The 27,767-nt window shown below is 42.7% G+C and overlaps 1 protein-coding gene across 1 annotated transcript in view; it reads right to left on the minus strand.

Annotated features, from left to right (window-relative positions):
- ROS1 (ROS proto-oncogene 1, receptor tyrosine kinase) overlaps positions 1-27,767 on the minus strand; it is a 105,761-nt gene that overhangs the window by 18,353 nt on the left and 59,641 nt on the right. Inside the window, 10 exon segments of the mRNA XM_075064567.1 lie at positions 803-932; positions 13,203-13,267; positions 14,523-14,685; positions 15,225-15,360; positions 16,150-16,242; positions 17,125-17,312; positions 21,403-21,520; positions 22,029-22,203; positions 23,177-23,353; positions 26,049-26,281. Of these exon segments, the coding sequence (XP_074920668.1) occupies positions 803-932; positions 13,203-13,267; positions 14,523-14,685; positions 15,225-15,360; positions 16,150-16,242; positions 17,125-17,312; positions 21,403-21,520; positions 22,029-22,203; positions 23,177-23,353; positions 26,049-26,281 (1,478 nt within the window).

A 27,767-nucleotide genomic window follows, 5' to 3' on the forward strand; every position in this document is an offset into this window, starting at 1 on the left:
TAAACATAATCCTTACTGACATCAATGGGAGTCCCTGTGGTGGGAGAATGGGGCCCCTGGAAATTATCCCCCACCTTTAAGGCATTATTGAGGACAGGTTAATTATGCAACGTCTAATCACTAAACACTCTCATCAGGCCGGAGACAAGCAAAATTTCTGGAGTATGGATCAATAGCTAAGATCAGTAAACTGGATCTGCACTAGGCATAGGAATGGAGGTGAATTAGGTTGTTGCTACAATGTCATAAAATCCTGGCTTTAAGTCATCCTTGCTAGTGACTTTATAATCCACGTTATTATTCCACATGCTAAATATGAATCACCTGAGATTAATCCCTCCTCCCCAACCCTTCACTAGCTGGTTGATCTCCTAGCATATAAACTCTTTGAGACAGGGACAGTGTCTTCCTATATGTTTGAGAACTGCCTGTCCCATTAGAGATGCTTCTGCAATACAAATAAAAAGGGAAAATATTGTATTATCAGCCTTATTTATGCCTATTTGGGGTACATGATTTTACTAGGTAAAATCGATGGGCATTTTAGGACTAAAAATGTTTTTTGAAAATACAGTCCTAGGCCTATTGGCAGATCAAGCTATTGCCACCCAAAAGATCTGAAGTTGGTTATGAGCTCAGTGCTGAGCTCCTGGGCTGCTACGAAGAAGTCAGTCCAGAGACCCTCAGATGGAAAAAAGGGCTGGACAGACACAGGGCTTTTCACGGAGGAGAAAAGAGGAAAATCGTGGTATCCTTCAGAAATGCTAAAAATAAAACATACCTTTTGGAGTCCGCTGCCTACCTTTTGCTCTCTTGCTCCTCGTAAATAGCTGAGTAGATCTCCTCCTTCCATCAGTTCCAGGATAATGTACTGAGGTTCATTCAACAGGCAGACCCCAAGTAACTTCAGAATGTGGGGGTGATCAAATTTGCTGAAGAAAAGAAAACATATGTCGGAGGAAAAATCCAAGAAAAATCATGGACTTTACTAGTTAACTGGACTTGCACCCATTTCCAGCTACCAGTACTATACTAAGCTGTTTCATCTCTAAAATCCCGTCTGCACCAATTGCAGGCTTTTGACACTTGCAAAGTTCTGTATCTCCTCAACCTTAAAGAGAGCTCAAGTATATATACCAAAAATGTAGCTTTATGTTATTCTACAGGGTAGAGTGGTTAGGTACGGACTCTTCAGAGTGTTTTAGTGTGACCAGATGTCCTGATTTTATAGGGTGTCAAGTATCAGAGGGGTAACCGTGTTAGTCTGGATCTGTAAAAGCAGCAGAGAATCCTGTGGCACCTTATAGACTAACAGATGTTTTGGAGCGTGAGCTTTCGTGGGTGAATACCCACTTCGTCAGACGCAGGTAGTGGAAATTTCCAGGGGTGGTTCTTTGTCTGCACGTAAGCTAGAGATACGTAGGTTTCGTTTCATCGGGGGATGGCGGGCCCTAGTTCTGAGTAGAGTGTGGTGAAACATAAGTGGAGGAAAGATACTGGTTCTGTATGGTAAGCCATTCCAGTCTTTGTTTAGTCGAGCTGATGGTGTCAAATCTGCAGATGAACTTGAAGCTCACAGTTTCTCTTTTGACGTCTGGTCCTGAAGGTTTTATATAAATATGCTCCTGCGGATGGCCACCTCTATAGGTCTGTATGTGTGGCCAGGGGTTTGAATAAGTTGCTCGCTCTATGTGTTTTGTGTTATTTGCCTTTATATCTTGATTTGTGTCATTTTTTATCCTTTCCTTTTATGAATTGGCTAGTCCAGTTGCCTTGTCATTAGCCGGCATTGTGGCATATGATGGCGTAATATACATTGGTGACGTGCAGCACGTGACGACTGACCAGTGATCCGGGGGTGACGCGACGTTAGGTCCTGTGAGGAGTCGCTGTGTCTAGTATATGTGGGAGCTGGCAGTCGGGGTTCTGGTTGCCTGATTGGTTCCTGAGCTAGCAGTTCTATGAATATACAGGTGTGTGCGTTGCTGTGTGAGAATACATTTAGTGTTGGCAGGTTGACTGTGGGCAAGGATTGGCTGCACCAAGACTGTGAAAAGTTTGGGGTTCCTTGTCCCAGAGATCTGGTTGTGATCCCTGATGATGCGTTGGGCGGGGTTTTAGCTGGGGGTGTATGTGAATGGCCGTGAGTCTGTTGCGTTTCTTTTCTTGGATTTGTCTTGCAGTAGAGGCTTCTGTACGTACACCTCTGCTCTGTGATACTGTTTCCTAATTTCTCGTGCGGGTATTTGTTCATTTGAGAAATGCTCGTGGATATACTTGGTAGGTGTTTGTTTGTTGGTGTTAGAGCAGATGGTTTTACCTCATGCTGGCTGTAGACAGGATTCGTGTAATGTGCCATTCACTCAGGGAAGAAATTTGCACAAATACAGACAGGATATCCTCTCCTTCCATATGTCACGGTTATGGATCATCACAAATGGACTAAGTACGACCTCCACTCGTATCTAATACTAACAGACACCAGTGAGAGATTTGCCATACACTATCAAGAAACGTACAGAGTAGCATCTGTGTTCGCATCCTATTACAGCAATACAGGACATCAAAAGAGCTCTCCAACTCCTCTTCATTATTAAAACTATCCTTAAAACGGCTTCACAAATAAACCGCGGATTACAGCACCTCACTTCACCTCCTCTACAAAGGAAAACGGACTTGTAAGCTGTCTAAATCCCTACCTGCCACGTCATTGGATAACAACCCGTAGTACCCTAAACCACCCAGAATATCCGTCAATCTCTCCATACACACTCAATCCCAGAAGAATGGTCTTGTCCGTTATCTCGGGCTCTCTGCCTGCACCCCTACAACATGATTACATTGCTGTGCGATCTGGAGCCTCTTATTACGCACTTATGCTAAAGATACTTCCAGGACACACACTGAACCAGCTGCACTGTTACACAGTTACCTCACCAACAGCACAAGAGAGAACTCCACCATGGCTCTCTCTGGGGTTCCGAAATGACAGTCTGGACTATAATTGATGCTTTCCGCGCCGTGCACAGGCAGAATCATGGAAACCACCGCTTGCCTATACCCTTAAGGCTGTGTAGACGCAATGCCCATCCCCAGTTCGCTAAGAACCCCTGACCTTATCATAATAGCGGCTTGTGAGGAGTGCTTGCTATGAACAGGTCTGACTTTACCAAGGATGCGCCAGACAAACTTCCATAACCAATTTACAGCCACTTCCCTCAGATCTCCACTGAGGATAACTTAAGGAACTTGCACCTTACTTCAGGATACTCCCTACACTTAACACCGGACAACTCAGCATACCCTTAGGCCACGCCGGTTGATCTCTATCTACTTACCCAGCTTCCACCAACCCGGATCCTGGACACCCCATCATCTCGGCTTGGCATCTCACTGACGGACTGTCTGATTGTGGACTCTCTACTCACTTATGCCCTGCATCTCCCGCTTCTCCGTGCCACACTTCGATTAATACATAGCAGGATACCTACATGCATTGGACCTCCCCGCAAACACCATCCTAGCCTATGGATGTAGGGCTCTCTACACAAACATCCACCAGCTGGAATACCAAGCTGTCAGGAACAGTATCCTGTGACTGCCACCACACACTGGCTTTGAGCTCTGTGTCTTATATCGTTCACACACAACTATTTCACGTTTGATGCATCTTACCTCCAGCATCGTGGTCACTTGTAATGGGCACCCGCATAAACCTCCATATGCCATATTTTTATGGTGACCTGGAACCCATACGCTTCCTCAGCTCGGTCCATTCACACCCCTTTCTCTACCGTACGCTTAGTTGATGACCTCTTCATCTTCTGGGACCCATGGGACGGGCTCTAGCTAAAATTTCCACCCGATTTCAAAACTTCACTCCACCATCAACCTCAGCTTGACCATCTACACGATCGAAGGTCATTCTAGACACCACGTGTGCAAGATACGTCGCATGGTCACATTACCACCACCACATATTCGAAAACTTCCGCGCTATGCCTTCCTCATTTGCCTTTCAGCTTCCTCCATCCCGGGCACATCCACGATCCTATTGTCTCAGCCGCACTGAGGTACACCGCATGTCTGCATTCTCAACACCTTCAGACAGGCACACCTTACAAAATCTCCACCAAGGGCTTCTCAAACTACAGTACCCGCACGAGGAGTAGGGAACGTATCACAGAGCCAGAGGTGTACCCGAGCCTCCCCTACTGCAATGACAACATCCAAGAAACAGAATCCCACGAGACTCCTGGCCATATCATACGCCAAGCTCACCCCTCCGCGCCTCATCAGGGATCTCACTCTCATTCACTGGCAAATGATCTCCCACACTTTCAATGGTCTTGTGTGCAGGGCAATCCTTGCCCACAGTCAACCTGCCACCTGAATGTCTTCTCACCAGCCACTGCCACCGGTATCTGTAACTTCAGTCAGGACTTATATGCCATGCACAACCTCGATGCCAGCTCTGCCTCATTCTACAGCCCGCTGACACCTTCACAGGACCTACCAGATCAGCCATTTACCGTACTTTGTTCATTCCCTGACGGTTCACCAATGTAATATACGCATCATATGCCCAGCATTGCCCTCTGCTTGTACATACGGCCAAACTGTTGACAGTCACTAAGGAAAAGGCTAAGATGGACCAAATCCGATCATCAGGAATGGCAGTGCCCGAAACTGTGGAGGCACTTCCTCCTGGCACCCTATTAGCAGACCTAGGTTGGCCATTGTGCAGCAAAATAAAATCTGCGGACCGACTCTCAAGAGAAACTGTGCTTGGAGCTCAGTTCCATCTGCAAACGTGAACACCTTAGCTATGGACTACAAGACTGTGACATGGTTGCCATTACAGACAGTTTCTCCTCTCCTTGGTTTCACACCTTACTGCGTAGCAGGGCCCAATCTCCCTGATTAACTAAATCCGTTTCTCAGTGCGGTTACCTCCCCCCTTGGAATTTTCTAATACCGCGCCTGACGACCTGGGTTATTCACCCACGAAAGCTCACGCTCCAAAACGTCTGTTAGTCTATAAGGTGCCACAGGATTCTCTGCTGATTTTATAGGGACAGTCCCAATATTCAGGGCTTTGTCTTACAGAGGCACCTATTATCTCCCACCATCCTGTCCCGATTTTTCACGCTTGCTATCCTTAGTGTTTCTAGAAAGAAGTACGTGTGCATAAGAAGAATACCCATGTGATTATCTCCTCTTGAAGTTAATATGAACTGCAATCTGCCCTTGATATTCTGGAGATTTATTGTATTTACAGTGTTTTTTGCAACATAAAATTAAATGAGAAAAAAAGAGGACATTTTACAATTACTATTATTAGTGTAAAATGACTCACCCAGAGAAATCCATTCCATGATATATTCTGTGGGCAACATATCATCTTAGTGAAGAGGAGCTTCAGCAGCTTTGCCATAGCTTTGTGCTAGCGTAACCCCAACAGACCCTGGTCATCAGTGGACAGGATCAAACTTGGGGCCTTTGGAGCTTAGTGCATGAGCCTCTATTGCATGACCTAAAAGTCAGCTGGCATTAGCTAAGGTTGTAGAGCAGAATCATTTTTATCTCTCTCTCTTTAAATGGTCTCAGTGCCACTAAATGGGACAGAACACCACAACCTGGAAGTGTGTGGGTTACATACTTCTCCTAGCTGAGGAAGCGTGTCCCGAGCTTCAGAGACTTCCCAGCTGAAATCCTGGATGAGTCTCCCACTTGTACCGCCAACATACCCCAGTCATTGGCGAGCAGGATCGAACCTGGGGCTCGGGAGCTGAGTGCATGAGCCTCATATGCATGAGCTAAAAGCCAATTGGCTCTTAGCTAAGGCTGTAGAGCAGAATCATTTAACGATCTCTCTCTTAAAGAGGTCTCGGTGTCACTAGATGGGACAGAACACCACACCCAGGAAGTGTGTGGGTTACACTAGCTTGTCATGAATTTGGACTAACCAACAGTCTAAAGAAGACTCTGATTATGGTACAAGGTGTGCTGGCTGCACCAGACATTTCAATAGCTAACACCATGCTAAATATTGTGCACAAGTTCTGCTACCTAGGATCATCTGTACTGGGGAACTTATTGCTAGATGACAAGCTTAATTCTTGCATCGGCAGCCGCCATATTCAGCCAACTAACCAAGGGTGTGTAAGATAACAGGAAACTAACACTGAACATCAAGATACACATCTAGCAGCCATGCATTTTGAGCACATTGGTGTTAGGTGGCGAGGCCTGGACCACCTACCACAGACATGAAAGAAGGCTAAACATCTTCCACACACCTGCTGTCTTTGCCATAGTCTAAATATCAAGTGGGAAACCAAAGTTCCTGACACTTGAGAAAGCAACATTGCCAAGTCTAATCACTCTTCTCGAACACAGATGTCTCCGTTGGCTTGGTCATCTGCACCCGATGGAAGATGAACATAGTCCAAAGGATTTCCTACATGGAGAACTTGCAGATATCCTGAGGCCACTGGGCTGACCTAGGATCAGGTACAAGGACATTTGCAAGATGGACTTGAAAACTTTCAACATTGACACCATAAGCTTGGAAAGATGCAGCTAGCAACAGGCTGCTCTAGAGGCCTGCACTTTACCACAAAGTCAAAGAGCTGATGAGGAGTGGTTCTGAGAGAGAAAAGTGAAGAGAGTGAATAGCAAAGTTCAGCAGTTCTCAAGTGCTAGTAATGAGTTGGCTTCGTCCTTTGGCCCTGTACCGTACACCTTCATTATCTGTGGCAAGGACTGTCACTCAAGAATTGGACTTTTTAGCCACTTTGGTCGAATGACACACAGTAACTGGACTTCTTTGGCCCTTACACCATTGTTTTTTGAGACAGATGGTTGCCATCGTATAGTCTTTAGGGGCAAATGACCAAAGATTCGGGAGAGTTAGAGATGTAAAAGACCTATTAAGTTACCCAGCCCAACCACCTGCTTATGCAGTATTGCTTCCTATAGTACATTTTCAAGGGAAATCTAAAACTGTATGAAGAATACTTGCAATCACATCTGTTTGTTTGCATAAACCCCATAAACAAACTTTTATGTGTCCAAACAAATAAGGATATTATAGGGACATTATCACTCTAAAATCTAGTACATTTTAAAGAAGGAATTAAAAGCAGTTCCAGATTCTGTCTAGTTCTATGTTTTTACAATCACAATTTCTTGTGATTTAAAATGGTTTCCCAATGTTGTGTGAAAGATTCCAAACAATCTGGGAAACTGTACAGGGGATAGAGTAAAATTGACTTTAGTCAAAATGCTGTCAAATGTAAACAAACAAATAAAACTGAGAAACGTTTTTCCTGTAACCTCTTTCAGTTCCAGCAATCTTAGGTGTTGCTTGTAACAATAGTAGGTAAAAACTTTTCAGTGAGAAGTGTGATTTTTAAGTTGACAGTTCCCTTCCCCTGCCTGGCACATACCTCTCAATCATACATAAACTTTGGCTCTCAAGAACAATAGTAAGAGTAGAAGCACCTGGTACTTCCCTTACAAGTCTCCAACAGTTTCTCCACAGACCTGTCATTCTTTATCTCCTGAGATTTTGCAATATATTTTTGAACACAAGAGACTCAGTTACCAATATCCAATATCAAATGGTTGTTTGAAAATAGCATGTAACCCAAGTATTTTATCACTGGTGCATAATAATAATAACAGAAGACATGCTTACTCCTTGTTTAAACACAATGGTATGCCTAGCATTACAGTCTGCACTGCAATATTCATTTAGACAGACAAGCAACAGAAAGGTTATATTCAGATAAAAAGCACATCAGGATTTTTTAAACAGCTGCAATTATGTTGCCCAGTCAGTCCTCGGCTTCAATAATCTATGAGATCTAACAGATAAATATCAAGCATCTCCAATTAGACTTCCTCCACAGCTAATGAAAATATCTCCCTTTTGGTAAGTGCCTCACATTAAAATTCGATAGCAAATGAAACACACAAAAGAGTTCCTGGTTGAGTGAAGATTAATGGGAGCAATGAATTTTTAAATTTTGTTTCATATTCTACCTATCTCTAAGGGCTGGGCCACACTAACGGGGGTGTTCGAACTACGATACGCAACTTCAGCTACGCTATTCGTGTACTACACACAGTATTCAAGATGTGGATGTACCATGGATTTATAGAGAGGCAATATGATATTTTCTGTCTAATCCCTTTCCTAATGATTCCCAACATTCTGTTAGCTTTTTTAATAGGATATTCTCAGAGAACTATCCACCAGGACTCTGAGATCTCTTTCTTGAGTGGTAACAGCTAATTTAGGCCCATCTTTTATATGTATGGTTGGGATTATGTTTTCCAATGTGCATTACTTTGCATTTATCAAATGTAGTTTTGTATTATCTGCAAACGTTGCCACCTCACTGTTTACCCCTTTTTCCATTGGTCCACATCTGCATGCTATGCCTCCTCATGCAACAAACCAAGGACATAAATGGTGGTGCCAACAGTCTGCCCCTTCAGTTTCTACTCCACCGCGAATCACATGAGGATCCAAATCAGAGGGGAAGGAGAGCAGGCCGGGAATACCCACAAGTACCACACATCTCAAAGAAATCCAGTTGTTATAAGGTACGTAACTTTCCTTGCTTTTTCCAGTGTTGGTCCCCATCTGCGTTCCCTCTAAGCTGCGCGGTCGAGCAGCTGCCCAGGAGTGATTCAGGTGCCACACACTTGATTAGCAGAGCTGCACACATCTGGCAGGCAGCAGCAAGTGTTCATATGCCCCTCCTCCCCGCTGCTTTGCTCCTGCCCTCTGCCTTGGAGTCCCTGGCCAGTTGCTCCCAGGATCTTCCTGCTGGCTGTGCAGAGCGGGGGAAGGGGGAGGCACTAATATCAGGGTGTCCCCCTCCCTCTGTACCCCATCTCCTCAGAGCAGGGTAGGCGGGACAGGGATCAGGAGCAGGAGAGGTGCTGTGATCTGAGATCTGAACGAGTGGTGAGTGAGTGCCTTTAAAACACAGTGCATGATCTCTCTGTCTCTGTCACCACCTCTCTCTCAAACACATATATTCTGTCTCTCCCCTCCCCCCCGCCCATGTACCCCATCTCCATAGAGAGGGGAGCAGGGCACAGGAGCAGGAGAGCTGCTGTGGTCTGAATGAGCCTTCTCACGGTCAGTGAGGGTACCTTAAAGAGACAGTGCATGGCGTCTCTCAGAGACTTCCCCAGCAGACAGTACACACACTGACTCTGTGCGTGCGTGTGTGTGTGTGTGTGTGTGTGTGTCTTTCACCCTCACCTCCCAAAACATACTTGTATTATTGTTGTTGTTACTTCTTGGTACTTCCTGAAATGCACAGATACTCTGCAATTTTATTCTTTCAAAGTGTGTTATTTCAGTTTTTTGACTGGTCTATGCATTTCATCATTTTTATTTCTCTCTTACACTTAAATTTAATTCTTTGAGTAGTGAGTTCTAAAATGCCTAATTTGTCCTGGCTGGAGTAATTATCCCTATGGTAACTTTTTAAAACTATATATTCTATCTATTTTTGGTTTCTACTGGTGGCGCACATAGGCACATACCTCGGTGCACATAACAAAATTTATGCCACACATGGATGGAAAAAATTAGAGGGAACATTGGTTTTGTATTAACTGTGGACAATTCCTAAAACATGTTTATTTGGGAGAAAGGTGTGAGAAGGTACCTGGTACCACAGACTGTAGGACTGCTGAACCAAAGGATGCATCATCTGCCAAGGCATAAGTCAGAGCATAGTGCTGAGTCAATGTATGGACAGAGCTCCAAGTAGTTGCCCTGCAGATTTTGGAAAGAGGGACACCTTGCAGTGATACTGCTAAGGTAGCCTGTGCTCTATGTGAGTGACCTTTGATATGGAGGAGGAGTAATTTCTGCAAGCTGGTAACGGAGGAGGCTGCAGCCAGAGATTCACCTCAAGAATCAGTGGGACTATATGACCTTGCCCTGCATTCCAGCTCCTCCAAATGGCTTTGTCCAATCCAAGTAGAAAGACAGGGAAAGGCTTTCATCTAACATGTGTCATCTTCTTTCACCTCTCAGATGGGGCTTAGGGTGAAATATAGGTAGATGAATCATTTGATTTAGATGGAAATCTGACATAAGAACAAACACAGGATCTAGGCCATCTTCATCAAATACAGGAAGAAGCATGAAGCCAAAGGGTCAAAGGACAGCCTCATAAGTGCTGCTAGTACTAAATTCAGATCCCTGGGAGGGAAAGATAGCAGAGGGAAAATACTAACAAAGCCTTTAATGAATTGGACTGTCATGGGATAAGTGAAAACTGAGTAACTCTCTATTGGAGAGTGAAATGATAGCTATGAGATGCACCTTCAGTGAGCTGACTGGAAGCCTTGACATCTCAAGTGGCCAAGATCTTCCAAATGGCCTTATCCAAGTCCAAGATGGCTTCATTCATATATAAGGCCATCCTGGCAGGAGCTGCAGAGTGGAGAATGGGTAAAAGCTTTGCATGTAGGTCCTGCACTTCCTCCAATGGAATTTGAAGGGTGTCAGCTATCCTCCTAAGCAGTTCTTTGTATTGCCTATAATGGTCAGGCAGTGGGGAAGACTGGCAATACCACCTCATCTGGGGATCAGGATGAAATCATAGAGTGTTCTGGCAGTACCAGCTGGTCCAGCTGCACCTCTTGATATTATGCCAGAGCTTTCTCTCTAAACGCTGGAGGCTGAGGTTGGTATCTGAAGTATTATGATTCTGAGCCTGGTGGTAAGTATCCCATGCACCCTAATGCGACCACATAGGGTCATATGGGTAGGGAGGGGGATCGCATGTTGGTACCAGTACACTTTTGGGGGTGAATATGGGTCCTGGGCAGGGAAGAGTCTCCATGAAGCCCTGTCAGGGCTAGACTCTTATAGGGAAGCCTTATCATAACTGGTTTACCATCTCTTGTTCCTCCTCTGAGTAGAATTCTCCAATTTAAGAGGTGGGGCCTTTGGTGTCACCTGGGTGAGAGTGGTATGGCTATAGGTGGGGCAGGGACAGCATCCTGATATCGTAGCTCTGTTGGAGGTGGGGTTGGGGAATGGATGGTGTTTTAATGTGTAACACCGACATAGACCCCGTTCGTCGGCAGGCAGGATCAAACCTGGGGCCTCTGGACATTAGTGCATGAGCCTCTACCGCATAAACTAAAAGCCAACTGGCACTTAGCTAAGGCTGTAGAGCAGACTCAATAATCACTAAGTGGTCTTGGTGCCACTAGAGGGGATATAACACCACACTCAGGAGGTGCGTGTGTTACAGATGTCCTGTACTAACATTGGTTACATGAGGATCAGGGACTCTGGATCCGGGTAGGTTGCCAGAACATCTTGAAGGGCACATCTCAGTTGAGCTGGAAGAGAACTGGCTGGAGTCTTTGGTTTCAGGACCGATGGTGCAGACTTAGGCGTGCCAGCATAGAGGGAGTGCACTGGCACTATTTTTGCATCACTCAGAGGACAGTTTTGGAGCAGCAAAAGCTGCTAGTATCATTGATGTGTGCCCAATCTCACCATGAGTTCTAGGTGAACACTGTATGGGGCGCAGAGTCTTGCTCAAACCTGAGAGAGGAAGTGAAGCTGCTCTCCTGCCTGAGGATCTATGAACAGACTTCTCTCCTCTTTTGTGTTCCTTACCCTTGTCATGCTTCCACTTGTTCTTTCAGCTTGGTGGGACATTCTGCCACCGGAGCAGTGCTCAGCTGTTCAGGTGAAGAATTGGAGAACAGGATGGCCTTGGATCTGATCTAGGTCTCATGGTTAGCTCTACAAAGGGTTGGCAGACCTGTAACTTCCAGAGCCTGCCTGGTACAGGGGGAGACAAAGTGGCAAAGCCCACACTTATATAGAACGCAGAACTCCCCCAAGCAGTGGAGGCTGGTATTGTGAGGGTCACTCAGAAGGAGATCTAGGGGCAGGCAAGGCAGATTGAAGCCAGGAACCCTGGGCATAGGAGAGACAGGGTGAGGGAAGAAACGTCCCCAACTCTAACTAACTAAATTAGATTTAAGCTAACCAACTTTGTAAACATAAGAATGAAATAACTATTTACAGGTAAAACATCGAGTGAAAGAAAAGAACACAGGTGGATTCTGTCCCGGACCACTGGCAGTAGAGGACAAACTAAAGAGGCACGCCCACACTGAATACTCAGAAGGACCAGCACTCAAAGAAGGGAATGGATCCATTCAAAAGTCAGGAAAAGCACATAAAACCTTAACTCCTCTCTTTTATGAAACTGTGTTTTGATAGTCTTTAATTATATAATCACATACAAGTATAGGAGCCTGTCTCATTCCACATTCGGTTCAGACAGTGCATAAGGAATGAGCAAAGGAAATGTGACACTGATTTTTTAAAAAAAACTTATGGAAACAGAAGCAAAGAGAGAGTATGCACACAATACAATTGCTATCTGTCTATTATAATGCAATAATATTATATTTTCCGTGTAGGAAATTAAATTCCAAATGTTCAATATCAGCTTCTTATTGTGAGTGCCCAAATTTGAAGACAGAGAATTGTGAGTGCTCAACACCTCTGAAAATTAAGCCTTATTCATATTCTTATGCTCCTAAGTGAAGTCTTTACCTTAAATCATGGCACATGCACTGGGGACTCCAGAGAACCTGGATTTCCAGCTCAAACACTGACCTCTTCATGTAAATTCATTCTCAGAGGGCATGTACATATATCATACATTTGAGCCCTGAATAGGTAAGGATATGTGACAACCCCTCCTGGTGAATGTGTTAAAACCAACTTTCAACAAGGAATTAAAACTTTGGGGCTTATTCTTATCCTGATAAACTGGGGCTGTCAAACACCACCCCATTATTATTAATTATCACTATAGATATTATATTAATTGGCTCAGAGGGAGGAGCAGCGAGGCTGCAACATTCCCAGTCCAAAGGTCCAGTCAATTCATGAAATTAATGCAATAAATTTTCAATCTCCATCTACTCTGTAAACAAATTTTGCAACTTCATTTTGATATGATTCATCAGGGATGCTTTAATTCTTCAGCAAAAATAAGAGACACAAAAGATACCCACAAACCCCATTCAGATGAAAGTGATTCTCTAATACCTCCTGAAGGTCAGAACCTTCATTTAGATCATTTTTGAAAGAAATTTTGTGGCAGATCCAACATTACCTCATCAAGTGTGCCTCCTTCAGAAACTCACTCTTTTCATAGTCCGTTGCACCCTTCTTCAAAGTCTATGCAACACAAGGCCAAAACAAGTAGTTAGCACAATTCGATCAGTGCCAGTATAACCCATGTAGCATCTATAGAAGAAAAAATTCAATGGGCTGCTTTCCTATTCTAACACACACATTTTTCCTATTCTATATTTCCAGTAGTGGCTACAATATAATAGGCACTTTCTAAACAGAAGTAGGCATCTATGCCCTCTTCCTACTCTGAGGAGCTTACAGTGTAAAGACAGCCTAGTAAACAGACAGCAGGGTATGGGGAAGGGGAGTAACACCTGAGGCTAAAGACACTTAGGAAAATTGTGTTCCAGCTCAAAGGAGTTGCCTATTGTTGTGCAATACGGTATTAACCATGTTTTCACATGGATCCCGTTTGTTTTCAGCTTTCCCTTTCTGTGGCAATGCAACATGCTCTTGATAAAGGTAAAGCTACGTGTTCAGTGTTCCTGTACATGCTATTACACCTCTCTGCTCTCCACGTCTTGTTTCAAGTGACAGTTAAACAGGAGGGAGATTGGATCATTATGTCAAGTTACATTACTGTGGCACTGGGGTATATCTACACTGCAGTTGGAAGCCTCCATCCCAGCCTGGATAGACAGATTTACACTAGGTTTGCTTCAGATAGCACACTAAAAACAGCAGTGTGGATGCTGCAGCATGGGTGGAGGCTCAGGCTAGTCAGCCGAGGACTGATCCAGGGGACTCAGGTGATTAGCCTGAGCCACCATCTGTGCCACAGCATACACACTGCCATTTTTGGTGTGCTAGCTTAAGTAGCATTAATGAATCTGTCTATCCTGTCTTGGAGGCACACTCCCAGCTGCAGGGTAGACATCCCGTGGGTTGCCTAGTGAGTTAGTCTCACATTCCCAAGATTTGGAATTGAATGTAGATTTGGTCTTAGTTAAGTCACTAGAGGAGGGTAATCCAGAATTTAAATATCTATCTATCTATATATAAAATTGAAATTCTGGATTACCCTCCTCTAGTGACTTATATATATATGATTTAAGTTAAAATGTTTAACATGATTGACTGTCTCAGATAAGAAAAGGCCCAAGACTTGACATTAACACGTGCTATGAGGGGAGCTCAGCCCTTAGTGATTTCCACAAGGATTCCATGAGTGAATCAGTGGCAGGGACAGAAATAGAACCCATGTTTCTTGACTCCCATTCCTATGGCCTAACCACAAAGCCATGTTTGTTCACCTTAGACCATGCTGTTGCTAAGGGGGCTACACAGCTGATATTACCTTCACTGCCACTTTGTATTCCCCATTTCCAGCTCCTGTGATATCTACTGCAGTCCCTTCATACACCTCTCCAAAGGCTCCACTTCCCAGCAGATTATGCAAATTCAGTTTGACCCGAGGAAAGGCTGGCAAAGATTCAATCTCCGCCCGAGTAGGAAGAGTGCTACAAAACAGTATGGCTTGTTATAGCTTTAAAAATAAATATTCATTCAAATAAGTACGTGGTTGAGGAATGCTCTCAAATTTTGCCTTAAACAAATTTGTAACAATTTGTCTTGGACACAGTTCACAAGAGACTGAAGTGATGCACAGGATTTTTGCATGCCCTCTGCAAAGGAGAGAATTACACCTCTTGTGTACCTAGAGCCAGATTTATACCCGTCACAGCACAGAGGATGCTGAGCAATCATGGACTAATATTCCACAGTGCCACAATGAGAACAGCTGGGTCCTATGCTCTTTTGAAAAGCTGGACTTTATTTAGGTGCCTAGATGGAAGCTGAACTCTTTTAAAAATCTGCCCCAATTGTGGACACTGAGTCACTTTCTCTGGGCCTGATTCTCTGAGTGCTGAGCACCCACAGCTCCCACTGACTTCACTCATAGTTTTAGATGCTTGGGCATCTGTGAAAATCAGGCTCACGAAGGAAGGCTAAATTTTCTGCTCTGGATGTAGCTTTTACACATGTCACTATTACATACCTCACAGCGTAGCAAGCATTAGACAATCCCACAGCATCAGCCAGCCCCCTAAGTTGATCTAATTCTTTATCTTCTCTGACAAGCACTATCTGCCCATGCTGTGCAGACTTTCTGAACTTCCATATTCTGTGCCAGACTGGAAGGGAAAAGCAGAACATAGGAAATTGCACTTTGACATCCTTTTACATAAGTAAGCTAAATAAGTACACTTGCTTTTCCTCTATATCATAGACCCTTTTCTAGTCCCTTTCCCGCATTTGGGTTTAGACTCATAGACTCATAGACTTTAAGGTCAGAAGGGACCAATATGATCATCTAGTCTGACCTCCTGCACAAAGCAGGTCACAGAATCCTACCCATCCACTTCTATAACAAACCCCTAACCTATGTCTGAGTTATTGAAGTCTTCAAATTGTGGTTTGAAGACCTCAAGCTGTGGAGAATCCACCAGCAAGTGACCCATGCCCCACGCTGCAGAGGAAGGTGAAAAACATCAGTGACATACCTGACGAAACAATTACTAACCGTACCAGTATGAGTTTACAATGCAAGAGCGCAACTCCACCCTCAGTATCCCTCTGCTCTCCCTGCAGAGAACTAAAATCATTGCAATGAAACTTGCCACTATGAGCATAACCGGTAATCTCTGGTGACCCAAAACATGAGCATTCCCATGTCCCTTCTAGTCCCAGGTCTTCTGCATGGGGGCTATACAACACCACCCACTAGAGATCCAAGTTTCTACTGTGCTGAGCATTGGAATCAGCAGGGGCTAAGGCCAGGAAACATGCTCCAGTGGTTGCTTGGTACCTCACAAGATCTAGCTCTAAAACACCAGCCGGTCCTTCTCTTACATTCTTGATTTGTTTCATTTTGTTGTGGTCTGGCAGACGTACAAGGTGTATTAAACTTTGTAATCACATACCTAAAGCAAACAGTGCAATCACAATTAAGATGAAGGCAATCACTCCAGTCACAACAGCTATGGTCATGGTTGCCTCTGGGCGGGGCGCAGCGTCTGTTAAGAAAGAGAAGAGTCGTTCACTGACAATGCAACTGAGCTCAGCAAAACTGTGGCTTTGTCTACACTGCATTTTCGAGGTTAAAACTGTAGTCTCTCAGGGGTGTGAAAACATACACCCTGAACAACAAAAGTTTTAACGACAACAAAATGCTTGTTTGGACAGCGCTTTGCCAGCGGGAGCCGCTCTCCTGTCAATGTAGCTACTGCCCCTTGTTCAGGGTGGTTTTATTTTGTTGCTGGGAGAGCTCTCTCCCAGCTACAAAGAGTGGCTACACTGCGCCCATTACAAAGGTGTGGCTGCAGTGGCACAGCCATGCCATTGTAAGGGGTGCAGTGTAGACGGAACCTGTTAGAACTCCCGCTCTGTGCTGTTCCTTTAACCTCTGACGGTTGTAAATGAAAGAAGAGTGCAGAGCTGTTCAACTGTTAAACAGTTAGGATGAGATTTTCAAAAGCCTCAGTGCATGCCTACATCTGCTCCCACTAAAGTCAATGGGAAAACTCTCACTGATATCAATGGGAGCAGAACTGAGCAAACGCTGAGCTCCTTTGAACCACCCCCCTTACTTCATTTGGTATACCACAGCATCTTCAGACAGTGTAGAAAAACATATCCAACCAAGTGCAGAGAGGGTTTGGTCCCAGTGTTTCTCTGAAAAGAAAGTTAGCTCTAGCACTGCCAACTGGGAATCTTCACAGAAACACTGCTATTAATTGCCACTTACACATTTTACACTATAGATGCTACAGCATCTTCATACAAATAGTTGTCTCTGTTCATAAATCATTGGGGTTACCCTGAATAAAAATGATTTGTGTTGGTGATCTACCATTTCAATGTTAGCTGATTAACAGAATAAAAAGTACAGCACATACCTTTAACCAACACTATATTGTCACTGATGCCACTGTATTCACCCAGTCCCAGCATATTTGCAGCTGCGGCTCGAAACTGGTAAGTTCCTTCTAGGTTCTTGGCCTTCCATGTGCATATATTGGTACAAGAGCCATTGTAAACTATGTCCCAAAAAGGCTTCATTTCGCTTGTGTTCCAGAACCCCTTCCTACAAAGTGCACAGCAAAACAACAAAGATATATTAGCTAGTTTTTGTTATTTACGGCTTCGGCCATACATCATTTCAACAGCATGGCCTACATGAAGACTCACTTCTTGCACATGCTCTACAGCCAGTACCATTCCATTCATGTGGGTTTGGCTACAGAAACAGTGATATTAACATGCTGTTGCAGTAATGCAGGAGATGACACCTCTTTAGCTTGGCATAGAAAATGAAATGCTAGCATGTTTTGGACATACCCGGTGAGGGCATCCTTTCTGCTGTTTTAATATGCCGCTCCTAGCCAGGATCTCAAAACATTGTTTGATTTTAGGCAAAACTCTTCATTTATTCTTTGTACTGTTAGAGGTTTTAGCTCTCTCGGGCGTAAAGCAGTTCAGCGCCTCTTGTGTATCGGGTTTCACAAGCTAATACAGAAAGCATGTCACTGGCAGGGAAGACACAATCCTTTAGATAGCCAGTTTCCCACAGTATCTGCTGGCTGTCAGGTATATTGCTTCCTTTTTAAGTTGGCTTTGATTGGATCGCTTACCACAAATTCAGAGCAGATTATACATCATCTGAAGAAGGAACATACATTAGACCTGTAGGGCATGTCTGAATCGTCATTTCATGTTATACGGTACAGGTGTACTTCATTTGGAATGGCCTTGTACTGTATGCCAACAAACCCCACAACTCACTCTAAAGCAGAACAACAGAACAAAAACATCTAGTCCAGAAGGCCATGTGGAAGCTAAATGTATATGTTGTTGGGTTATTCATGTTACTGACAGAGTTCTGTGAAAATCAGTGGTTATCCTTAAGGAGATTATGCCAATATTTTCTTTGGTATTGATTAGCTGGGTTCACACTTACCTAACTGGGTTCAAATGAACCTTAGTTGGACACATTGCAAAACTCAGTTGAAACCATTGACTTTCTCCTGGTTTTACATCAAAACCACATGAGAAAAGTAAATTTCACAAAACTGATGAAAAATCAAAGATGAATCATGGATTGATTATGGGTTGCTTTGGAGCCAGGAGAATACAAAGCTTGTGACTGTGAATAACCCTTACAAGTTCCTTATGCCTTTCCTCACCTTGGACTCCCACACATGGGTCAGGTGCAATCTGGCCTTTAGCAGATCAAAATCATCAGGTCTCATCATATCTCAGTTATCATATCCAGTTCAGTACTGTCGTGTACTCATGGTAGAAGCTTACAACACCAGGAAAGTATGCCTGGGTGTAAGCTTATGCAGCTGAAGTATGCCAAGTTCTGGCAGTGCTGTCAGCCTTTCACTATCATGAGCACTAAATTAACTTAGAAAAAACAATGCACTGAGTTTTATTTTTTGGTTCTTTTCCTAACTCCCAAACTACAAAATGTCATAGAAATATCCCAGCAGAAGAACCCCCTTTGATATTATGCAATGTATTCATCTTTGGGAGATTTAATACTTACATTGACTCTGGAATGCCTTGACAAGATTCCCCTCCAGATTCCTTATCAGGAATTGGAAGAATCAAAGACAACTCTTCTGACAAAAAATATCCTAGGCTATACAGTTACCCCATATGATCCCAAAAGAAGGACTTTTTAAAGTTTTAGCTACTTCTATGTAGATGCCTATGAGTATAGACATGTTCACTAAAGCTAACCATTTGCAAGAGGACTAATTCAAGGAGTTCCCAGTAACCTGGAACATTTAATGTCCTTGTCTGACAACTATTTAACATTTCCCCCGCAATGCCTCTGGATAATGAGGTATCTATACTTCAAATAGTGATGAATATGCATTAATTGATTCAGAGGTTTGATTTGGAAAAGCATCCAAAACTTCATCTAATTAACCAGTTTATCCAAATAGATCTATGTATCTGGGAAATGTCTTTGAAATCTTATTAGAATTTGTTTTCTTATGACATTTCCAGAACTTTCTGGTTTTTCTGAGTTTATCAGAGTCAGAAACACTTAGAAGACAGCCTTTCCTAAGACATTTCTTAATCCTCAAGGAGCTGACTGAGGCAATATTTGAGTCATTAGCGATTATCTTCGAAAACTAATAGAAGGAGGGATAGATTCCAGAGAACTGGAAAAGGACAAATTTAGTGCCCATCTATAAAAAGGGGAATAAGGACAACCTGGGGAATTACAGGCCAGTCAGCTTAACTTCATTACCTGGAAAGATAACGGAGCAAATAATCAAGCAATCTATTTGCAAACATCTAAAAGATAATATGGTGATAAGTAACAGTCAGCATCGATTTGTCAAGAACAAATCATGTCAAAGCAACTTAACAGCCTTCTTTTACAGGATAACAAACCTTATGGATGGGGTATGAGCATTAGATGAGGTATATCTTGATTTTAGTAAGGCTTTTGACACTGTCTTACGTGACCATCTCATAAACAAATTACAGAAATACAATCTAGATGGAGCTACTATAAGGCAGGTGCATAATTGGTTGGGAAACCATTCCCAGAGAAGAGTTATTAGTGGTTCACAGTCAAACTGGAAGGGCATTACCAAGTGGGGTCTCACAGGGATCAGTCCTGGATCCAGTTCTGTTGAATATCTTCATCAGTGATTTAGATAATGGCATAGAGAGTACACCAATGACGTTTGCAGATGATATTAAGCTGGGGGGATTGCAAGTGCTTTGGAGGATAGGATTAAAATTAAAAAATGATCTGGAGAAACTGTCTGAAGTAAGCGGGATGAAATTTAATAAAGACAAATACAAAGTATTCCTCTTAGGAAGGAACAATCAGTTGCACACATACAAAATGGGAAATGACTGCCTAGGAAGGAAAACTGCAGAAAGGGATCCGGGGGTCATAGTGGATCACAAGGTAAATATAAGTTAAGAGTGTAAGACTGTTGCAAAAAAAGCAAACATCATTCTGGGATATAAGCAGAAGTGTTGCAAGCAAGACATGAGAAGTAATCCTTCCACACTGTGCTGATAAGACCTCAGCTGGAGTATTGTGTCCAGGTCTGGGTGCAACATTTCAGGAAAGATGTGGACAAACTGGAGAAAGTCCAGAGGAGAGCAACAAAAATTATTAAAGGTCTAGAAAACATGACCTGTGAGGGAAGATTGAAAAAACTGGATTTGTTTAGTCTGAAGAAGAGAAAATTGAGAGGAGACATGATAACAGTTTTCAAGTACATAAGCAATGGGCTTAAATTGCAGCAAGGGAGGTTTAGATTGGACATTAGGAAAAACTTCCTAACTGCCAGGGTAGTTAAGCACTGAAACAAATTACCTAGGTAGGCTGTAGAATCTCTGTCATTGGAGGTTTTTAAGAGCAGGTTAGACAAACACCTGTAAGGAAATGTTTAGTTACCACTTAGTCCAGCCTTGAGTGCAGGGAACTGGACTAGATGATCACTCAAGGTCCCTTACAGTCCTACACTTCTATGATTCTATTATTTCAATATTGCCTTCAGCTATATAAGGAAGACTTAGCCATAAGGAAGACTAAAAGCTCCTTGGGTCTCTGATGTAAATTTTCAAAATTGATTTTGAGTGTTTTGGGACGTTTCAATTTTTGGAAGCCTGAAACACCTCAGAGGGGGATGATTTCCATAATGAACTGAGCACCAGCCCTCTGAAAATCAGATCCTTTAAACTATGTCAAGTTGAGTACCCAAAAAATCAAGGGACCTAACATTTCTAGTCATTTTGGAAAATTTAGGCCAGTGTGCTTGTGAGGTCCCTGAATCTCCTCATCAACTCCTCAGCCTACCTCTTCTATTAGTAAGCACATATGAGGAATAAGCTGAAAGCCCAAATTCCCCCCTTCAGGTACAAATCATATTGATGATCGTCCTTCCTGTCTTGCCTGAAAACAAGACGTGCAGGAGCATGTAAATACAATTTCAAAACAAAGGATATCAAACATTTAGAAATTTCTAAAATGGCTTAAGTTCAATTTGGGATTTGGGCCAAAATGTAAGCTCATTAGTATTTAATCTGAACCTATTTCCTACTTAATTACTGTAAAATATTCTGCTGGATACCCATACTCAAATGAACCATCGATCATTTGCTAGCAGGAGCATGCTCTGCAATTCACTTACCTGCTTTCTAAAATGTGGTAGGTAAGATTGCTTCCATTGTCTTCAGCTTTTTCCCACTGTACAGAATTTTTATTCTCCTCTGCTATTTGGGGGATTCCTGGTTTACTTGGAACTCCAGCTATTGTGCAAAGTGAGAAAATGTAGAATTCTGAAAACATAGTATATTAATACACACAATTCCTATCCTGAGAAAAAAGTGACCAGAGCCAGGGCTAGAGCAAAACTTTGACATGCACCTAGGTGTTGAGACATCTGAAGGAACTGGAGATTCTCATCTAAAAGGCTACTTGTGAAAAAGGAACCTTTAGACTTTTATTCATGATGGGAAACTTCACAAGGTTCATTCACACACATTCAGACTTCTGCCTGGATTCACGAGTTCTTATAACATTAAAGTATTTCATTTCAATTCCACTCTCTCCTTCCCCATCTCCCACCTTTGAAAGAGTGCTCCAATTTTATTTTTGATGGATATTTATTTTGTACCTTTTTTTTTTTTTGAGTTCACATAGAAGGAAATCATTGATTCTTATAAGATGAATATTATGTGGAAAAGTACCCTGAAAATGTTTACTTGCACCCTCAAAATAATGTTAATCTAAGATTACATGATTTTAAGGGCTTACCCATAGTTTTAAAGCTTCCTGGAGGTGAGGTGCTTCTTGCTCCGGTTATGTAAATAACTGCTGCTCGCACAAAGTAGTTGGTGTCTGGACGAACTCCTGTGAGATGACATTTATACATGGGACCTGCCGTACAGGTGATGTTTGCAGGACAAAACCAGCCATTTTTTGTTTGCCACTAGAAAAATAAAATATCATCTGAGTCAATGGTCTCACTCTGTGAGGGCCTGATCCAAAGTCCATTGCAATCAACAGAGTCTTTCTATTGACTTCAGTGGCCTTGGTATGGGGCCCTTATAGAAGTGTGTATACAAACACGAGTATTGAGAGGCTATTGAGACAGGGGGAATGTGAACTACAAACCCTCTTCCGACAGACCAAGACCACCTAGAAATTTGATGTTATTCTTCTGAGATCTACAAGGCCTGGAAATCACACGGGACAACAGAGTGGGTAGCATAGATGTGCAACAGCTGGAAAGACCATAAGCAGCCCTCCCCTTCCACACCTGTGTTTGACCTGTACTTTTGGCTCACTGTGAGTTTTGCTTGCCAGGCTGATCCTAAGTGAAGCCATCACGATTATGATCAGCTCTATTAAGACATTCATGCAGTCTACTAGCGTCTCTGGCATTTTCTGACTATCATGGTTCAGACGTTAAACCTCAAGTTGCCATGTATATTGCTACCATTGTAGCATTTACTTCATAGCACATGCTGCAGGACTGATTTGTTTCCCCAGCAGTTTCTTTCTAGGCCTGCCCCATGTAGGAGATGAAAATAAAATTCATAGACTGTTTTAAAAAAAAATTATTTCAACATTTAAAAAAATTGGAGCCCACCTATTTCTTTCTAACCACAGCACACACTGGAGAGTGTGTAAGGGGGTTATTGCTTCCCTGAGAGGTTCTGGATGACTCAGCCAAAAATCTTCTGGAAGTCCTGGAGAACACCTGCTGCAGGGGCAGTTCTCCCTTGTTCCTTGCCAGTACTGACTTCACCTTGCCCCTTGCCGGAGTACTACTACTGGCAGTGACGTTATAGTGCCAGAATTACCCAGTATGACTCCTTGCATCCTTCCCTACCTCCCCACCTTCTACAAGGCTAGACAAAATCTGGCCTTTAATCTGAAAATAAAAGGCTATTGTTTACCTTCTGCAATTCAAACCAGAAGCTGGTTATGTTGCCATGCAAAGGAGACCTCCATTCTAACTGACAACTGGTGTTTCTGGCAATTATATGAACTGGGACAGGCGGAGTCTCAAATGTTGCTGCAAACACAGGGGCACTCTCAGAAAACCAGTTCTTCTCTGGATGAAAAGCAAGAACCTAACAGGAGAAACAATGAAACATACAGCCTCAAGCCACTCTGAAAACTGCATTGGGTGTGGTTTTGGTGGTTGTTGTTTTGGCAATGTGAGTGCTCTTTTTAGTCATTCAAGTACCTTGGAACATTACTTAACTGCTTTAAACAAAGTTAATACTCAGGGAAAGATTAAGACTATGCACAGCCTGAATCCAAACATTCTGGACCTTACCACTAAAGCTATGGGGACCCTGAGACAGAACTTCTCTTGGTCGCTAGCCCCATCCAACAGACTCTTCTCAGCTCCTCAGTTTCATTTTTCCCAGAGAATTGCTCCCCTCATATTCGTTCCTTGTGTGACACAAGCATTTCCGCAAACATTTGGGTAGCGTTTTGACACCCACTGAGTCCTTCTCCCTAGGTTTAAAATCACCAGTTAAAATAACACCTATTCTGTCCATATAAGTCTCCTTCCTTTGTCTGCAGCCTGCCTGGACAGTGTCATGGATAGCGTCACACTTCAGTGGAATTCAATGACCCACAAGGAATTGCGACATTTTAACCAACTAGATGTTAAAGATCGTTCCCTGCACTCCTCTTTCCAGGGCACATCCTAATTTGAGAGACATTTTTTTCCTAAAGTCCACCAAACAGCCAATGCGCTGCATGCATTTTTAGACCCTTGTTAACCTGCCCTTGCTAATACTAAAGAAATACCAGAATTGGTGTATTGTTCCTCCAACTATTTATTTGCAGTCTGCTTTTTTAAAAAAAAATTATAAACTGCTGAAAGGTAGAATCCGCTTGTATGTGTCTGTCAACTTTCAGTGAAATAATCAAGTATAGTTCTATGGATAAAACAGAAAAACCTGGATGTCACAAAGGGACTAAGGCACTGTGATGCTCAGCTTCCCAACACTTAACTTTTAGGTGCCTAAAAATATCATAGCAACACCACCGTGATCCACAAAGCCTGAATTAGGTGCACAGACTAATATGTATGAAGAGACAAGCACCTTACAATGAGAGCCTCAAAAGCCAGCATGCTAAGCAGGGAGCCGCCTTAGCTAGTCTATGGAAGATGCTGTGGAGAGGGGCATGTGCTAAAGCTCTGCTTTTTTCTCAGAGACAGGCTCCTGAATCCACGCTGCAGGGAGGCACCTATCTCTGCTTAGTGACCCACAGCCAAGAACCCTCTCCTGGAGTCAAGTGGTGTAGGCACCTAAGTCATTTTTTGCAGGACAGTGCACTAACCACTGAGCTATGGGATATTCTGATGTGGCGCTCCCTCAGTCTCTCCGTTGAAGCTGTACCACAATGGATCAAATAATGAAAGAGTGATTGGGCCAGAGAGTGAGCAAGAGAACGATTCTGTAGCCTGGTGGTTAGGGCACCCATATGGGAGATGTAGGATCCAGTCCCACTGCTCCAATGACTTGCTAGATCAGGATATCCCGTAGCTCAGCTGTTAGAGCACTCACCTGAAATGTGTGGGAGACCCCTGCTCAAATCCTTTCCCCCCCCACCCAGCCAGAGGTAGGAATTGAACTCAGATCTCCCATCTCCCAGGTGAGTGCTTTGGCCAGGAGCTAAAAGCTGCAAGGTGAGTACTACCACCAATCAGATTTTGAAAGGGACCCAGCCCTGAAGGCAGCCTCTGAGCATGCTGACCAAATCAGGCCCCACACACTTATCCTTCACTTATCTTCCTCCCAATCATGGATTGTCCTGGGGCTTAGGCGGGAAACAGGCTTCCAAATGCCTAGAGTGGATACTCCCCTTAGGCTGGTGGGAGGTCCTTTAGTAGTAAGCGTGCAGAATCCCAATAGGATCACTCTCCTGTAGCCATCTGGCCTGATCCCGTCACAGGTAAAAATGAGAAAGGAAGTAATAGTGTGAGGCAGCACAGTGCATGCCACGGGCAGGAATTCAGGCACCAAGGGAACTTTTATCCTGACAACATAGGCATCAAGTGAGTTTAGCACCTACAGCATTAGGCAGAAATTTTCTGGATCTCAGTGGAGCCTAAATGCCAGACATAGGCACCAAAGTCTGGAGTTCTTGGTAAACACCTTGGTAGATCTGGACCAAACAGCTTTTTGGGAGAACTAGGAATTTTCCATTAAATAAAAATATTTTAATAATACTAACAATAGGCCAAAGACCTGATCCTACTACCAGTGGAGTTAATGGAAAGTCTCCCATTGACCTCAATGGATCAGGATTGAAGTTTTGCAGTGGGACTTCAAGATTTGACCAACTAACATTTTAAATTTATATAGCTTCATTTATCCCAAACTACTGCATACACCATAGGACTGAAAAACTCTACCTTACAGGGGGAAGGTTGGCAGCCATCTGATCAACTCACAGCATGCTGCATGACAGTGCCAAGAAGAGAATTACTAGCTGAAGATATCACAGCCAAGCATTACACATATGCATGGGGTCTTAAGTGTCCACACAAAACAGAAAGGCCTCAGAGCTCAGTTTTTAAGATCTCATCTGAAAGACCCACACAAGGAAAAATGGATGAAGTATGATTTATCTTCCTCAGAAAGCTGAGGGACTGAGACAACTCTGCCAGGGGTCTGAACTTATGTTTACAAAATGCAAGTATGCTCTTACTTTACAAAACAGTGGCTTGGTCACTTGTTGGGTAATAAGTATGTCTACTCAAGAAACCGGAAAATATGATAAAGTCACTTATAATTATACCTTGAACACGTTATTTGTTCCACCACTGAGGCTGTTAATAGACCAGGCAAGTGATCCATTTGGAAATTCATTTTTTCTCAAAGGAGCTGCAGGAATTGGGGGTAAAAAGTTGACAGTAATTTGATAGCGGACAGAGTCTATGGGTCCATTTGGCTGTGAAGGCTCACTCCAAGATATATTGATGGTGTCATCAGACAGAACCAGTATCTCAATGAGGTTAACTGCCTCTGGTACTGAAACAAAGAGCAAAACAAAAATCTTGTAGATTTAGATGACAAGGGTTATTTTCAGAGAAATCAAGAAGGAAGTATCAGTATAAAGGGCTTTAAATATACACAGAAGCATGTGACATATGATCCATTTTTAATAATTACACTCTACCCCTACAAATCATACACATAAAATCCACATTCTTGTACATCAAAAACTGTGCACTGATTCAAAAATATTTTGAGGTGCTTAATATGTCTTCGGCTATCCCACAGTCCTAGCAGGTACACTTACAGCTATTCTTCTTTGCCAGCCTGGCAGTGGAGCCATAGAACTCATGCTCTTTGCTAGACTCCTACCTGGGATCTCAGATACACATTTACTCTAGGCATGCATTAGAAAAAAAAAATGCCCATATACTGAAATCAGAAATTTTGCACACTGATAATTCAACAATGTCTGAAGGTAGAAACGTGAAGGGTAGGCTTGTTATGTTGATCTTCTTGAAATATAAGGAGTAAGTCAAGTTTGAAGAAAGACAGTTCAATAGCTTTAATTTTATAAAGTGTGCATTTTAACCCGGAGTCAAATGCTGATTTAATTTTATTTTGCTTGATCTAAAAGCTAGAAAGTTAGAATGAGGCTTCATGCAGGGATAGCAAGATCTAAAAAGCCTGGTTTTAGGGATGTCTGTGTTTGAGAGATTCCACATCAAAGAAGTTACAGTTTCTGTACATCTTGCATTGTTAATCTCTCTCTCTCTCTTTTTTTTTTAAAAAAAAAGTCAGCTGCTTTGAAGCACTACAGATTTTTCTTAGCAGTACAAGAGTGTTGCCTCTTATGATCTTGAGTTGGCCTTTGGCACATATCCTAAGAATATATGAAATGATACTCTGTTCATGATCTGCCAAGAGAAGTACAGCCATCCATATATAAGGATAAATATTTAATAAGGTATCAGTCATCCTACAATGAGATTTTAAACCGAGCAGATGCCCTGAACTGATATTTTCTGTAGTGAAACCATCATATTCTTGCATTTCATTCAAATGAACTATTAGCTAATTTGTAAAAGAAACACAAATAAAATATCAGCTCATTAGTCATGGAATCACAACAGTTAGAAATGGAAAATATTATTAGGCTAACCAAGTTCCTCTCTATCTAGTATTGTTTCCTACAATATATTTTTCAGTGCTTTGTTTTGCCCACTTTTAAGTTTATCAAACAATGAAGCTTTCACGATTTATCTTGAGAAATGGTTTCATAATCCAATAGATCAAACTATTAGGAAGTTTTCCATACTAAGTTTTCTATATTACTTATTTTGATTTCATTCCATTTCTCCCAACTATACCTTCACACTATGGAATCCATTCCAAACCATTTCAAACAATAGAATGGGGCATTTTAACGTTAATAAGGATGCACACTGAATTGTAACTAGAGCTGACTGATCGTTGTACATATTTTTCTGTGAATATTCAATAACATTTTTAAATAAGTTTA

This window comes from Chelonoidis abingdonii, chromosome 3, assembly GCF_003597395.2.
Source record: "Chelonoidis abingdonii isolate Lonesome George chromosome 3, CheloAbing_2.0, whole genome shotgun sequence".
NCBI classification, from domain to species: Eukaryota; Metazoa; Chordata; order Testudines; family Testudinidae; genus Chelonoidis; species Chelonoidis abingdonii.